General features: G+C 59.4%; 1 protein-coding gene across 1 annotated transcript; it reads left to right on the top strand.

The window, feature by feature from the left end:
- The first annotated feature begins 507 nt into the window (after positions 1–507).
- MYO1F (myosin IF) lies at positions 508–15,295 on the top strand. Its single transcript, XM_080634298.1, has 28 exons — positions 508–583; positions 4,021–4,158; positions 5,905–5,994; positions 6,191–6,285; positions 6,826–6,913; positions 7,030–7,119; positions 7,246–7,377; positions 7,453–7,587; positions 7,663–7,795; positions 8,168–8,364; positions 8,465–8,545; positions 8,767–8,853; positions 8,989–9,075; positions 9,350–9,517; positions 9,595–9,680; positions 10,142–10,223; positions 10,328–10,434; positions 10,777–10,875; positions 10,957–11,101; positions 11,247–11,361; positions 11,825–11,994; positions 12,127–12,272; positions 12,733–12,879; positions 12,959–13,107; positions 13,343–13,426; positions 13,551–13,752; positions 14,026–14,192; positions 14,813–15,295. Exons 1-28 carry the CDS (start codon positions 581–583, stop codon positions 14,887–14,889), a joined length of 3,300 nt encoding a protein of 1,099 aa, XP_080490424.1. The 5' UTR covers positions 508–580; the 3' UTR covers positions 14,890–15,295.
- The last annotated feature ends 968 nt before the right edge of the window (positions 15,296–16,263 follow it).

The raw sequence follows: 16,263 nt of genomic DNA, 5'->3' as shown, positions 1-16,263 counted from the left end.
ACGCCTCTCTGGGCAACCTGTGCCAGTGTTTACCACCCTCCCCCTCACACCCTGAATCCCCTTTTAGTTTAAAACCATCACCCCTCATCTTGTCACAAGAGGCCCTGATAGAAAGTCTCTCCTTTCTTTCCTGCAGCCCCTTTAGGCACAGGAGCTGCTCTCAGGTCTCCCCTTCAGGAGCCTTCTCTTCTCCAGGCTGCCCCAGCCCAGCTCTCTCAGCCTGGCTCCAGAGCAGAGCTGCTCCAGCCCTTGCAGCATCTCCGTGGCCCTTAATGAGGGGGGGCAGAGGTTTTAAGGCTCTGAGCATCCCTGCGGGACCCTCTACAGCACCCTCCCCTTCCCCAGGCCAGTGACCCCCCAGCACCCAGGGCCCCCCCGCAGCACAGAGCCACCCTCATCCTCCCCACCCCCTGCAAAGCGGCATCAAATGAGGAAGTGGGAGGAGGAAAAGGAAAATCAAATGAGTTGCAGTTTGTAGCTGCAGCAGAATCACAAAAGCAAAGTGCATCGGGGTGGCCATGGGACCCCGGTGATAGGAACCCCCAGCATCCCAGCCCTGGGGGCACGACTTACGGACACCATGGTGAGTGCAAGCCCTTGCTGGGCATCCCCCACGCTGTCTCCCTCGGGCACCCTTGGGGATGTCACCCTCCCTTCGTGCCACCTCTGGACTGCCCATCCCTCCTGCTCCCATTGTGGTCCTTTGAGCTGGGGAGGGGATGGTGCTGCTCAGGCTTGGGGACATGGAGCTGGGGCTGGGTGAGGCTCTGGCACAGGGCACGGTGCTGGGCAGCAGCCAGGGATGGTGCTGGGTGCTGATTGCAGGGTCGGTGCCCCCAGGACCGAGCAGGATGGAGGACACCAGGCAGCAAGACTGGGCTGACACAAAGTGGGTTTGATTTTGCTGTCCCAGTGTGGTACCCACAGGAGAACCTTTGTGTTCCTCTTGGTCCAGCTTCCCCCCAGTGCTTCTGGTTTCAGCGCTCACGGTGCAGGGTGTGGGCAGAGCGTGGTGCAGGCAGAGCACAGTGGGGTGATGGAGGCAGCCAGCTCAAGCCAAGAAGGACCCTCTGGGTATCGCTGACCTTGCACATGCAGGGAACAGGGGCTGTGAGTAGGACATGGGGCTCCTGAAAGGGCAGTGGGCAGAGCTGGAAGGTGATCTGGAGGCAGAAGAGGAAGATGAAAGGACATGGTGCTGGGACGTCTTGTCTAGGTCATGCTTTAGCTGGACCAGACGATCCCTGACATCCCTTCCACTGGGATTCTGTGATTCTATGAAAGCTTTCAAAACCAGTGATGCTCAGGTGTGGAATAAGGGAAAGTGTGGCCACAGCCATGTCCTTCAGCCCTGCTCCCTTTGTGACCCCAGAGGTTTCTGCCCAGCCAGGACATGGACATGGCCATGCTCAAAGAGAGCTTTCTTCCACCCACAGCTGTGGTTGCCACCTCTGAGACGCTGCTCAAATGCTGTCCACCACAAGGTGCAAACACTGCCCACCCCTTGAAGGTGCTTTGTGGCTTGGTGAAGGGCTGCACAGCCACAGCCCCATCCCCTGACAGTGCACAGCTCCGGCGCCAGCCCCATCCCCAAACCCTGGTGTCTCTGTGTACTGAGGGTTGCGACACCGATGCAACACCCTGTGCTGCTCTTCTCAAGGCTTCCGGTGGTTTTAAGGTGTTGGCTGTATCTGGCCTTGTGCTATCATCTCGAGACCAAAGGTGCCACCTTGGGATGCATCCGCTCCCCACCTGGGGCTCGTGGGGTGTTTTTGATGGCTCAGACCCGAGCTTTGAAGAAAAACAGATGATGTTTTGCAATTGCTGCTGCAGGGCTGCTTCCTTTCCTGTCCTGAGTCACTGGCGGCGGCTGCGATGGTGACAGTCCCCGTCCTCAGCTGGGGATCCTGATGGGGATCATGTACCCGTCATACAAGGGACCAGTGGCAAAGCAAAGTCTCTTTGCAATGTGGCTGCAAGCTGTACCTGAAAGCACAGATGAAGGGCTGAGCAAAGCTGCTCCCTGCTTGGATTGAGGGTGAAATGGCTTCATGGAGGTGTCTGGACCAGGCTGCCCATCAGTCCTCTGCCCTGGGGACCCCTGCAGTGGTGTCTGTCGAGCTGCTGCTCCCTGGCTCATCCCTTGCTTTAGCCTGGGACGGAGGAGGGGAAGCAAGGAACCGCTGCCCCAAACCTCTGAAGGCAAACGCAGCCGGTGCCCCTGCTCCCCACAGGGATGCTGCCCCATCCTTCGAGGGCTCGCTGGGTGCTGGGCTTGGAGGGATGAGCATGGTTTTGAGGGAGCATCATTCCTCTGCATCCCCCCCAACAAGAGGAGCAGGGTGAGCCCTGACCCCACAAAACCCCTGTGCAACCTCTCCAGGCCTGCCAAGGAAAGCCAGGGTGATGCTGGGCAGAAACAGCCCCGGCCTTGCAGACCCCTGGGGCAAAGCCTTCATTTAAAGTGATCTGGAGTGGGGCTGCAGCAGCTGCCCCAGCGGAGCCAGGAAAGCACCTACCCTGTGCTGGGAGGAAGAGGAGGTGTCACGGAGGCCAGTGGCAGCTCCGAGCAGCCGCTTGACTGCAGGAGGAGAAACTCCGGCTGTCAGCTCAAAAGCATCAGGCTGCAATACAGGAAATGCTCAAATTTGCCTGAATTTGGTGCCATAACCAGCCGTGGGAGCCTCATGGGGTGCCTGTGCCAAATGTCTCAGGGTCATGGAGACAGGGGATGGGGAACTGAGGTGTGGGGCTCCCTGCGGGCTCTTCCTGAGCCGCTCCTCTCCTCCTGAAGCACAAGGTTTTGGCCAGGTTGGGTTGAAGCTGAGCAGCTCCTGGGGGTCACCAACAGCTCCTGAGGGACAGCACGGTGATGTGGAGCGGGTGCTGAGCCCGCCTGCGCTTTCCTGGGTGGCTTTTCTAAGGGTTTATTAGGATGGAGGGTGGAAGAGGAGGGGAAGGCAAGAAAAAGGCCTATAAGCAACAAACAGGAGGAAGAGAAGAAGCTCCCCACATGGTTTCAGGCCCCCTGAGTTGACCCAGGTCCATGCATCCCAAGCGAAGGTGGTGGGACCACGAAGCCAAAAGCCCCTCTGTCGGCTATGAGGCTTGAGCTGCACTTGGGGCTTTTGGGGGCATGGATGGCATTTTGGGTTGCAAAACCCAGCAGTGCAGCGGGGAGGGAGGTACCGAGGGGAGCAGAATGATGCTGCCGAGCTCCTCAGTGCTCCATGGTGGTCCCGTCGCGATGTGCATCTGAGGGTGCAAAAGCATCACGGTTGGAGGCCTAAAATCTTGAAGCAAAAGGGGAAGAAAAGAAAAGGGAAACGGAAAGAGCAAGAGGTTGGGGGGTGACGGCGGGGAGGAGAAGTGAAATCGGTGCCAGGAGCGCTGGGGTGAAAGCGGAACCATGGGGGCCACAGGCAGGTCCAGACTGGGGCATCCCCTCCCAGGCACTGCAGCCGTGTGCAGCAGGTTCCTCTGCAACGTGCAGGACAAGGGGCCCTTCAGTCATTTTCTCTTTGCATGGTGAAATCTTCCCCTCCCCTCGCAGCCCAGGGCTGGGCTCAGCCCCACAAGGGCTCAAATCACAGCCCACAGTTTTCCTGCTGCCCCAAAGCACCCAAGGACAGAACTGGGGGCAGTGGGGGGCAGCTGAGCAGGGAGCAGAGGGTGATGGGGACACAGTCACTCCTCTGCCCTGGTGCAAAGGGGACACAAGGGTGCAGAGGATGTGAGGACGCATTCACCATGCTATTTTTGCCCTTCCTCTGGGTTATTTCTGCTGTCCCATTGACCCGTCAGCAGTTGCTTGTTAGCCCTTTGTCACTCCCATTACAAGCAGGGTGATGCTACAAACACCCCCTCAGGCTGGCAGCACCCCGTCTGCTCCCGAGGGATTTACACCCAAAGGTGCCTGTTTTGGAGCCACTCAGGAGGCGCTGGGGTTGGACCCGGCTCCGGAGCCCCATTCCCAGCAGTGGTGGCCCCGGTGCAGTCGCTGTGACCCTCTTCCCGCAGGGCAGCAAGGAGCGCTTCCATTGGCAGAGCCACAACGTGAAGCAGAGTGGCGTGGACGACATGGTGCTGCTCGCCAAGATCTCCGAGGAGGCCATCGTGGAGAACCTCAAGAAGCGTTTTATGGATGATTACATCTTCGTATCCTTCCAGGCCAGCGGGACAGGGAGCAGCAGGGATACGCTCCAAGGCTTTGCCAGGGCATGGGCTAAACCAGCGTTACCCCAATGTATCCTATCCCACACTGTGCTGGGACAAGATTGGGATCAGCTGGGGGAATACCACCATTCCCAAGCTGAGTCGCACTTGGCAGAGACACTGCAACCATGATCCCCATCCTGCTGTGCCCTAGGACCCTCTTTGGTCCTTCCTTTGTGGCCACAAAGCCTTCACTGCAACCATGATCCCCATCCTGCTGTGCCCTGGGACCCTCTTTGGTCCTTCCTTTGTGGCCATAGAGCCTCAAGCAAAGAGCATGGAGCAAAACCCTCTGGAGACCTTCCTGCCTCTGCCAAGGGCAGTTGTGGCCATCACCCCTGTTGCTGTCACCCAACCCCGCTGATGCCCACAGCACATCCCAGCTGCTCTGCACCCACCACAAACCCCAGCACACCCTGGATGGTTTGGGAGCATCCTTGCAGGCACAGGATGAAGGTGCCAACCCTCACTCTCCACCAGTGTCAGGCCATAGGGGACACCATCAAGCCCCCACCTTGCCCAGTGTTGCCTCCACTGCGCCATCCCCCAGCCCAGAGGCTTTTGCAGTCACTGGGTCCCATCACAGCGTTGACAATGCTGAGCACCATGCACGATGCTCTTTGGTCCATGGTGCAGATGGGGAGGTGTCAGAACCACACGCTCATGTTTGGGTTGGAAGAGGTCACAACCCCACGCTGCGATCCAAGGCGCTGAGCCTTTGCCTTGCTCATTGCATGCTGCTTGGGGCTGCAGCCCCTGCTTTGATAGGGAAGAGGACAAGATCCTGCTGCAGAAAGCAGGACACAGCGGGGTTGAGATCACACCGCTGCGAGTGGCTGTGGTTTCCCTAAAGATGTGGCCAAGTCCTTACAAGGTGATGCTGTCCCATCCTGTGGTGACGCAGCCCCTTCGGCTGTGCTGGGGTTTTCACTGTGCCTCAGGGCTGGCTCTGGGGCCAATGCAGCCTCTTTCTTCCTTTTTCTCTGTGCTGCTGCGTGCAGGGCCCCTGCCCAGCCCTGACTCAACGCTGGTGCTTCTGCATTCCCCATCTCCTCCTGCCTTTTGGCTGCTCTTCCCTGCCCCGCTGTCAGCTGGGATGAAAACAGGACACGGAGGGCTCGGGGCAACCCCACTGGCACCCTCTATCCCCAGCCTCAGTCTCCCCATCCTGCTGCTGCATCATTTCCAGCAGCGATTCCCAGCTTTTCCATTCCCCTGAGCACATCCCAGTGACTGGGGGAAGCTGCAGGCCAGGGAAAGGCAGGAGCCATCAGCTTCTTTCCTCTCCGTGCCTCAGTTTCCCTGGTTGGAAATGGAGACATCCATTTCCTGGATGGCAAAAGCCACAGATGGAGCACGAGCAGAGGGGGACCTCCGGGATGCTGCAGGATGCTGGAACGGCCGCTTATGGGGCTGATCCTCAGCCAGACACCATGGGGCTGAGGGGATGCTCCTGCTGCACCCTGTGCCCATCACATTGAGTGGGATACACAGCGCCCTGTGGCCAGGAGAACACCAAGTCATGGCAGCCTGCACCCGAGCTGAAAGCCCTCATCTGGTATTCCTGGTGCATCTCCCAGGATGAGGAACCCCATGAGCACCTTCCTGCCATTGCTTCCAGCGCCGCTGCCTCCAGGGCAGGACGGGGGGACATGGGAAAGGACGTAGAGACCTTAACCTGCCACCCAGACCTACATCGGGCCGGTGCTCATCTCCGTCAACCCCTTCAAGCAGATGCCGTACTTCACAGAGCGGGAGGTGGAACTGTACCAGGGCGCGGTGAGGCGGCTCCGTGCCATGGCGGGGGGTTCACTGGGTTTAATTTGGTGTCCCATAAGTGTCCCTGTTGGTGGCAAGAGAGTAATTCCCCATCCCTGCTGTGTGCCACTGCCCTGTGCAGTGCACGGGCAGAGCTGAGGGGCTCAGGGGGAGGAGCTGATGGCTCTGTGCTGCTGTCCTTGTGTCCCCCTTTTAGGCTCAGTATGAAAATCCCCCCCACATCTACGCCCTGACCGACAACATGTACCGCAACATGCTCATCGATGGGGAGAACCAGTGCGTCATCATCAGGTAGGGGATATGTGGGGCACAACTGGGGACGCTGTGGGTGTCCGTGCCTGTGGCAGGGGGTTGGAACTGGATGAGCTTTAACATCCCTTCAACCCAAACCAGTCTGGGATTCCATGATGCTGGGCCATGAACACCGGCCAGGGCTGTGACCGGCTTGTCCCAAGCAGGGACCAAGCCTTGTGCAATGCTCCTTTCCGGCTGAGTGTTGCAAGGGAAATATCAGGATGTGGGGCAAGGCAAGAGACTTCCCCTTGAGGCTTCCAAGTCCCGCTTCTCCCCTCCAAAATCCAGCAACAAGAAATCCCACATTTCCCCCAGGAGCAGCTCCTCACCCAGCCTTGCTCCGGCCCTGCTTATACCCCAGAGCACCCGGGCAGCCCCATCCCCAGCACTGGCACTGCCACACGCTCAGAGCATGGGGCAGGAAGAAGGACCCAGCCCCTGTCACCACCATCACCACCCAGGCCTGCTCCAGCACCCCCACCCCGGGCACTCCAGGATGGGCTCATTCACATCTCCTCTGCTTTGCCATTGACACAGTGGAGAAAGCGGGGCTGGCAAGACAGTGGCAGCGAAATACATCATGGGCTACATCTCCAAAGTGTCTGGGGGTGGTGAGAAAGTGCAGGTAACTCTGCCCAACCCGCAGTGTCCTGCATCCCTTCACCTCCCAACTGCTCCCCACCATCCGATGGTGGCACATGGAGCAGCCCCAGCTCAGTCCTCTCCCACTCTGCCCCTCAGCACGTGAAGGAGATCATCCTGCAGTCCAACCCGCTGCTGGAAGCCTTTGGAAATGCCAAAACCGTCCGGAACAACAACTCCAGCCGCTTTGTAAGTCACCAGGGCAGGGTCAGTGCCACGGCCAGGATCCATCCAGCAATGCTCTGGGAGAAGCGGGAATGAAGCCGGAGCTGGGGGGGATTGGCCACGGCTCTGAGCGGCAGCTGTGCTGGGCAGGGGAAGTACTTTGAGATCCAGTTCAGCCGGGGCGGAGAGCCCGACGGGGGGAAGATCTCCAACTTCCTGCTGGAGAAGTCCCGGGTGGTGAGCCAGAACGAGTGCGAGAGGAACTTCCACATCTACTACCAGGTACGGGGGTCACGGAGCAGCCGGGCTGCGGCAGAGCCAGGGGCTGGGTAACTGCAATTCCCATTTCCCACCCAGCTCATTGAAGGGGCATCCCAAGAGCAGCGGCAGAACCTGGGCATCATGAGCCCGGATTATTACTACTACTTGAACCAGTCGGACACGTACCAGGTGGAAGGCACAGACGACCGCAGCGACTTCCATGAGACCATGGTGAGTGGCTGGGATGGGGAGACCCCAAAGCTGCCTGCGGCTGGGCAGGGGCTGATGGGGTCCCCATGTCCCCAGAACGCCATGCAGGTCATTGGCATCTGTGGTGAGGACCAGCAGCTGGTGCTGCAGATCGTGGCCGGGATCCTCCATCTGGGAAACATCAGCTTTCGGGAGGAAGGCAACTATGCTCGGGTGGAAAACGCTGACTGTGAGTAGCCAACTGCTCCTGGGGGCAACGGGGATGCTCACAGAGACCCTTGGTAAAGAATCACAAACTTTCCATAGCATAAACCCCCTGGCAGAGGAGAGAGGCACCATTAGCATCTTCCCCATGTTAGACATGGGGAAACTGAGGCAGTGAGCAAATAGCACACCGGAGCTTAATTAATAAGGAGAAGGATGCCAGGAGTAGCTTGCAGTGATTTAGCACAGGGCAGACCATGATCCACATCCCTGGCAGCAGCACCACTCGTGTCCTTTGCACTTGGATGGGGCTGAGGGGTCCAGCAGTGGCTGCAGGCAGCGTGCCGGGGATATACGGGGAACAGGCAGCCCTGAGTCCCCTCCCCACCCTGCCCAGCCCTGGCCTTCCCTGCCTACCTGCTGGGGATCGACCAGAACCGCCTCAACGAGAAGGTCACCAGCAGGAAAATGGACAGCAAGTGGGGCGGCCGCTCTGAGTCCATCACCGTCACCCTCAATGTGGAGCAGGCGGCTTACACCCGCGATGCCCTGGCCAAGGGGCTCTACGCACGTGTCTTTGACTTCCTCGTGGAGGTGCGCGGTGCCAGCAGGATGGGCATGGTGGGGATGCTCAGCACCCACTTCTGTGTGCGACCGGCCCCAGTGAAGGTGGCTCATTCTGCTCTCCCTGCAGTCTATCAACCGGGCTATGCAGAAGCCGTACGAGGAGTACAGCATCGGGGTGCTGGACATCTACGGCTTCGAAATATTCCAGGTATGTGCTGCTTTGCTGTAGGAGCCCAGTTGGGGAATGTCCTTCCCTGGTTCCACAGCAAGAAGAGTGGCTGGAGCAAGGAGCTGGTAGCAGTCGATGGCTGCAGGAAGAGTCTGTGGGGCAGCACCCAAAGGCTCTGCTGCCTGAGGTCCCCCCAAGCATGGTGATAGGAGCAGAAGCAAACTCAGCCCCATCTTCTTTCATCTTCTGTCCCTTTGCAGAAAAATGGCTTTGAGCAATTCTGCATTAACTTTGTGAACGAGAAGCTGCAGCAGATCTTCATAGAGCTGACCCTGAAGGCAGAGCAGGTACTGGGGGGCTGCATTAGCACCCCAATTTCTGCACCCCCACCACTGCCATGCTCTTGGCACCATGGCCGGAGCAGGGGACTGCAGCCTATTCCATGAGTCGGGAGCCACCCGGCTCTCCCTGCGCTTCCCCAGGAGGAGTACGTGCAGGAAGGGATCAAGTGGACCCAGATCCAGTACTTCAACAACAAGGTGGTGTGTGACCTGATAGAGAACAAGCTGGTGAGTGCAGTCCCCTCCTCCCACAGAGGCTTTCTCAGGGAGCTGAGGCACCAGGGAATGTGGTGCTGGATGGGCTGGGTCCTGAGGATGGGTGGCAGAAGCTGGTCCTGCCGGGAGCATCCTTGGGAGGCCAGCAGCTCTGCATCCTTAACCTAAGCTGCTGCTCAGTGTGAAGCAGCATTAAACATTGCAGAGCACTTGAGCACAGCTCAATGCAGGACTGGGCCCTGCCTGCAGCCTCTGGACACCCATGGCTTCATTCTCCCTCTCCCAGAACCCCCCTGGGATCATGAGTGTCCTGGATGATGTTTGTGCCACCATGCACGCCACCGGCGAGGGCGCGGACCAGACCCTGCTGCAGAAGCTGCAGGCAGCTGTGGGCACCCATGAGCACTTCAACAGCTGGAGCTCAGGCTTCATCATCCACCACTATGCTGGCAAGGTACAGCACCCCACACCTCACACCCCATTCACATCCCACAGCCCCAGCATGGGGCTGAGCTCCCCTCCCATTCCCAGGTCTCCTACGACGTGAACAGCTTCTGTGAGCGCAACCGGGATGTGCTCTTCACCGACTTGATTGAGCTCATGCAGAGCAGTGAATTGTGAGTCCTGGCAGTGCTGTGCTCCTGGGGACCACCCCAAAAGGGCTGGGGCAGAGGGCAGCATCTTCAACATCCAGACCATAAAGATTTGCTTGAACGAAAGCTTGGGGTGCTCAGCATCCTGCATGGCTCTGTGGGTACCAGCAGCATTCATAGAACCCTAGAATCACAGACTGGTTTGGGTTGGAAAGGACCTTAAGATCATCCAGTTTCAACCCCCTATCTAATTCCAACTCCCCACGGAGCACAGCAGCACCAGTGGCTGCAGGGCTGGGCAGAAGGATGCTCACGCACTGGTACCCATCCTACCCAGCCAACGAGCACCCAGTGGGAATGGGCTCAGCCAGGGTGCAGGATTACCCAGAGGTGGAGCTGGTTCCAGCTCAGCCCATGCTGGACCCATGCTGAGCTTGAGGAGCCTGGCGGCTCTCACCTGGGGACTGTCACCTCCTGCCTTGCAGTGGTTTCATCCGGATGCTTTTCCCAGAAAAGCTTGACTCTGACAAAAAGGGACGACCGACCACAGCAGGCTCCAAAATCAAGGTATGCCCCAGAGGCTGCAGGGCAGTAGCTGCTTCTGGGACAGCAAAAGGGTGATGGGCTCCTACCAATGCCTTTAATGGTACAGAGGTCAATCCTTGCAACAGAAACAGGCTAACGACCTGGTGAACACACTCATGAAGTGCACACCACACTACATCCGCTGCATCAAGCCCAACGAGACCAAGAAACCCCGGGACTGGGAGGAAAGCAGGTAACAGAGCCCTTCATGAGGTATCAGGGAGCTCGCAGAGCCCAGGGAAAGGGACCCAGCCATGGAGATGTGGCCAGGAATGGGTTTCCCCCAAATCCTGCACCCCCGGGATGGTCCCTCTGTGCTGCCCACAGATCCAGGGGAACACAGGGGGGGTGCTGAGGAGCATGTGGGGCCACGCAGACCCGTCCACATGCAACGCCCAGCGGCTCCATCCAAGCCCCAAGAAGCTCTCTCACACACACAGCCATGGGTACCCCTGTGCAGTGGTCCAAGGGCTCAAGCAGGTCCCCCAGTCATCCCTGCCACCCCATTCCAAGCCCATCCCTCCCGGCTCCACAGGGTGAAGCATCAAGTCGAGTACCTGGGGCTGAAGGAGAACATCCGGGTGCGCCGGGCAGGATTCGCCTACCGCCGCCTCTTCCACAAATTCCTGCAGCGGTGAGCGCCCAGCGGGATGCGGGTGCCATGTCCTGCCCATCCCCGCAGCCCAGCCGGGACCCACATCCCTTCTCCCCACAGCTACGCCATCCTGACCCCCGAGACGTGGCCGTCCTGGCGCGGGGATGAGCGGCAAGGGGTGCAGCACTTGCTGCGCTCCGTCAACATGGACCCGGACCAGTACCAGATGGGTCGGAGCAAGGTGTTTGTCAAGAACCCCGAGTCGGTAGGTGACCCCGCAGCCCTGCATCCCTTGGGAACACTGCAGAGCTGAGCATCGCTCTGGGCAACGCTGGGGAGGGTTTGGGGTGCTGATGTGCAGGGGAAGTGATGTTGCTGGGGCCGTGCTCAGCACCCCATGTCCCTCCCAGCTCTTCCTCCTCGAAGAGATGCGGGAGAGGAAATTTGACGGCTTCGCCAGGGTGATCCAGAAGGCCTGGCGCCGGCACGTTGCCATCCGGAAGTATGAGCAGATGCGAGAGGAGGGTAAGGCTGGGCAAAGGTGGGGACCAGACCCTGCCTTGACTCTGCATTTCATTGCCTGCAAAGGGGTGGAGAGGAGTAGCTGGGAGTCAGTGTTTGCAGAGGGATGGGAAATGCCAGTGGTCACCACCTGACACCATTGTGGGAGTTTTCCCTCCTTCCAAGCATGCAGTGAAAAATCACGGGGAAAACCCAGAAAGCAGTGGGGTCCCTCCCTCCCTCCCGCAGCACAAGGGTTTTTGAAGGCACTGAATGGGTTTCAAGCTCAAGCTGCTTGCATTCGTCCTACGGCATAAAATGAGCCCCATTTCTTGCTGCCACGATCCATGTGGCAGCTCCCACGATCCATGTGGCAGCTCCCACAGCCCCTACAGGCAGTTTGGGAGGGCAGGCACTGGCCAAGCAGGCAGATAGGGGCTGAGGGCTGAGCCCTGTCTGACCAGCATCACTTCGGGGCTCCCCACAGCCTCCAACATCCTCTACAACTTCAAAGAGCGGAGGAGGAACAGCATCAATAGGAACTTTGTGGGTGATTACCTGGGCATGGAGGAGCGGCCGGAGCTGCGCCAGTTCCTGGCCAAGCGGGAGCGGGTGGACTTTGCCGACTCCATCACTAAGTACGACCGGAGGTTCAAGGTACGTGGACCTACCAAGGGCACGGGACAGGCCAGGCTGTGGCTCGTGGTGGCTGGCCAAGGTGAGACGTGTGTGTGGGACTTGTGCCCCCATGCAGACATCTTCTCACCCCCTGCTTCTGCCCTTTCCCAGCCCATTAAGCGGGACTTCATCCTCACCCCAAAGTACTTCTACCTGATCGGGAGGGAGAAGGTGAAGAAAGGTCCCGAGAAGGGGCAGATCAAGGAGGTCCTCAAGAAGAAGGTGGAGCTGCAGGCAGTGAGTGGAGTCTCGCTGAGGTGCGTCCCTTAGCACAGGGTCTGCACGGGAGGTCCATAGGACCATAGAAACACAGAATGGTTTGGGCTGGACAGGACCTTAAGATCATCCAGTTCAGACTGTGTTGCACAAGGCTGGGTCCAACCTGGCCTTGAACACTGCCAGGGATGGAACGTTCACCACTTCTTTGGGCACCCTGTGCCAGCGCCTCACCACCCTCATAGGGAAGAACTTCTTCCTTACATCTAACCTATAATTTCCTTATATCTAACCATGTGCTCAGGCTTCACCCATCAGCTCCACCATCCTCCCCATGCCCCGGTGCCCACGGCCAGGCCCCAGCCCCTTGCCCATGGAGCCATAGGGATGAGGCTCCCACAGAGTGCTTTGCAGATGGGGCTTTGGAGCCCAGGAAGGTTTCCAGCATCAATCACCAGCCTTGCCCCCCACTGACACCCCACACCGGGGTTGCTCCCCCAGCACCAGGCAGGATGATTTCTTCATCCTGCACGAGAACGATGCCGACAATTTCTTGGAGTCCATCTTCAAGACGGAGCTGATCAGCCTGCTGTGCAAGCGCTATGAGGAGCTCACCCGCAGCAAGCTGCGCCTCTCCTTCAAGGACACGTAAGGATGGAGGCCGGGAGAGGTGACAAAGCAGGACAGGATCCTGTCACCGTGCTCTCATGGCCTCTCTGTCCCCTAGACTACACTTTCGGGTGAAGAAGGAGGGCTGGGGAGGTGGCAGCACCCGCAACATCACCTTCGTCAGAGGACAGGGCGATGTGGCCACCCTCAAAGCTGGAGGCAAAACCCTTACGGTCAGCATCGGGGACGGGCTCCCCAGGAATGCCAGTGAGTGCCAGGGTGTTTGGGTGATGGTGGGAGAAAGGGAGGATACCGGAACACTACGGGAGGTCCTGGGAACACCAGGATGAGCCATCATGTGCACCAGCCCTGTGGGTTTGTGGCTCACCCAGGAGGGCCCTGCTTCTGCTCGGGTGATGGGGCAGCGTGGGGAGAAAGGCAGCTGGGTACAAACAGTGGGGAGAGCCCAGTGTCACCTAACGGGGGGCTCGTGTCCCCCCAGAGCCCACGAGGAAGGCAGCGAAACAGAGCAGAGGTGGCAGCAGGTGCCCAGCACCCTCCCGAAGCACCCCACCAGCACCCAGAGGTGAGCAGGGCAGTGCCGGGGGTACCGGAGCGAGGGGATCCCTGGGTCCAGCCAGCGCTGCGCTCCCGGGGGTGCAGGGTGAAGGTGGGCCCCTGTAATGCACCATCCCGGGGGGGTCTCCCAGGTGCCTGCAGGAATGGGGCACCCCAATTCCCACGCGGAGATGGCCGGGCTCAGCGCGACACACACAAGGCAGCCCAGAAGCAGGCGCGGGGGCCACCGGCTGCAGTGTTACCCCCCCGGAATGCTGGTCACCAGCCGAAGACACGGCCACCATCCGAGTACAACATGGATTTCCTCAGCGTGCCTGATCAGGGGGTGGCCGGGTAGGTCCTGTACCAGCACGAGCATCCTCCTCCCTGCTCCATCCCACTGCTGCCAGCCCCAGGAGATGTTCTTTACCCTCTGAACACTTTGGCTTCCCAACCAACAGCCCACCCAGGTCCGGGCAAGCTGGTTTTGCTGCACCGACCATGCTCATGCACATCCCAGTTCTCCCAGTTGCTGCGGGTTGGGTTGGTGGGAGGGAGCAGGGTGGGAAGGAAGCATGGGGCCTGCCTGCCCTCGTGATGTGAACGTGGTTTCTCCTGGCCCCACAGCATGCAGCGCCGGCGCAGCCTGAGCCAGCGGCCACCTCCGGCCAGGCGTCCCAAGCCGCAGCCCAAGGCGGCCGTGCCGCGCTGCCAGGCGCTCTACCAGTACATCGGGCAGGACATGGACGAGCTCAGCTTCAACGTGGGAGACATCATTGACATCCTGCTGGAAGGTGCCACCAAACCCCTGCCCTGCCCAGCTGATAGAACCATGGAATGGTTTGGGTTGGAAGTGACCTCAAAGCTCATCCAGTTCCAACCCCTGCCACGGGCAGGGACCCCTTCCACTGGAGCAGCTTGCTCCAAGCCCCTGTGTCCAACCTGGCCTTGAACACTGCCAGGGATGGGGCAGCCACAGCTTCTCCGGGCACCCTGGGCCAGCGCCTCAGCACCCTCACAGGGAAGAGCTTCTGCCTTACATCCAACTTCAACTTCCCCTGTTTCAGTCTGAACCCATTACCCCTTGTCCTATCCCTACAGTCCCTGACGAAGAGCCCCTCTCCAGCATCCTCGTAGCCCCCTTCAGACACTGGAAGCTGCTCTGAGGTCTCCACGCAGCTTCTCTTCTCCAGGCTGAACAGCCCCAATGTTCTCAGCCTGGCTCCATACGGGAGCTGCTCCAGCCCCTGATCACCCCCATGGCCTCCTCTGCACTTCCTCCAACAGCTCCATGTCCTTATATTGAGGACACCAGCACTGCACGCAGTGCTGCAAGCTGGGTCTCAAGAGTTTTCCTTTCCCTGCCCTATGGCAGCACCTTGCCTGACCCAGCTCTTCTTTTCCCCCTTCCCAGATATCTCCGGCTGGTGGAAGGGCCGGCTGCACGGCAAGGAAGGGCTTTTCCCTGGGAACTACGTGCAGAAGATCTGAGCTGAGCGCAGTGGCCACATGGATGCAGGGAGGGGGTCACCATCCTCACACCCCTCCTCTGCCAAGGCTTTGCCAAAGGGGCTCCGTGGTGGTTCTCCATGGACATTGGCCTTGAGTTGTGGTGGCTGCCGGGATGTGCCAATGCCAGCCATGGAATCCTGTAGCTGCTTTAGATGGTGGCCTCCCTACAGCAAGGACTGGCTCTTTGCTGCTTGTTCGTACCCTGGGACTGGAGCTGCTCAAGTGATTCCAGGGTATAAATAGGATTGTTGTTAATAATTATGGTAAATACTCAGAAACTGAGCCTCCAGTTTGTATTTCACCCTGGTGCCAGCCCGTGCCTCCCTCTGGCCCCCTGACAAGAGCTCTGCACCCACGTGTCCCGAAGTGGAACACGTGTTGAACCCTCCAGAAGATGCTGAATACAGAACCCAGCCCCACCAGGAACCCAGCTCCACATCCCAGCATGACTCTGGACCATTCAGCATGGCTGGGAGCTGCCAGGGCAAAGCAGGACAACAGGGAGCAGCAGGACTGGGACACCATCACCATTCCACTTTCTCATAGGAAAAGCTGTGAGAACCAGGTAGCTAAAGCCCATGGAGCTGTAGCAGCTTTGTCTCATGATGGTCAGAGGGCTGACCAGCACGAGGAGGGCTGTTTCACCCGTCGGGGGCCAGGGTCAATACATAGGGTGGAAACTGGGCTGCTCCAAAGGGCTCTGGGTGCTCAGAGGGGCTCTGATGGGGGTCTCTGAGGAGCTCCAGTTGCTCTGAGGGTTCTGGGAGGCTCAAAGGGGCTCTCAGGGGCCATGATAGGCTTGGGCATCCCAGGAGTCCAGGATTCTCCAAGGAACTTGGGTGCTCAGAGAGCCCTGGGATGCTTTAACTGCTACACGGAGCTCTAGGAGAGCTCCAAAAGGCTCTAAGGGGCTTCCCAAGGGGTGCTCAGAGGACCCCTTGGCTGCACCGGCTCCGTGGTTCAGGAGACTCCCAGCACCCGGGCACAGACGGGGCTTAAGGGGGTCTTGGATGGGGGCTGAGTCCGAGCCAGGGCTGTTCCAGGCAGCTTGCAGCAAGGAGAGGGATGAACGGTGCCCAAACGTCGGGGTTCATCCTTCCTGTGCCCCGCTTCCCCTGCCGAGCCCTGCGCTGGAGGAAGTGACGACAGCTTCGGCCCCGCATCCTGCCCTCCTCTTCCTCCTTCCCACAGCCCCCAGTGCGGGGACACCCCCTGCCCCGGACAGGGACTGCAGAGGGGTCCAGGGGACCCTGCTTCCTCCAGGGTGGGGATGGCACAAGGCAGGAGGCTGCTGGGATGTGAAGTCCCCCATGGCCCCACGCTGCAACCCACGGCTGGGCCTCCCCACCATGG

This window comes from Psittacula echo (assembly GCF_963264785.1).
Source record: "Psittacula echo genome assembly, chromosome: 24".
Lineage (NCBI taxonomy): Eukaryota > Metazoa > Chordata > Aves > Psittaciformes > Psittacidae > Psittacula > Psittacula echo.
Note: the sequence above shows the minus strand (reverse complement) of the source record. Positions and strands in the feature narration are given on the sequence as shown.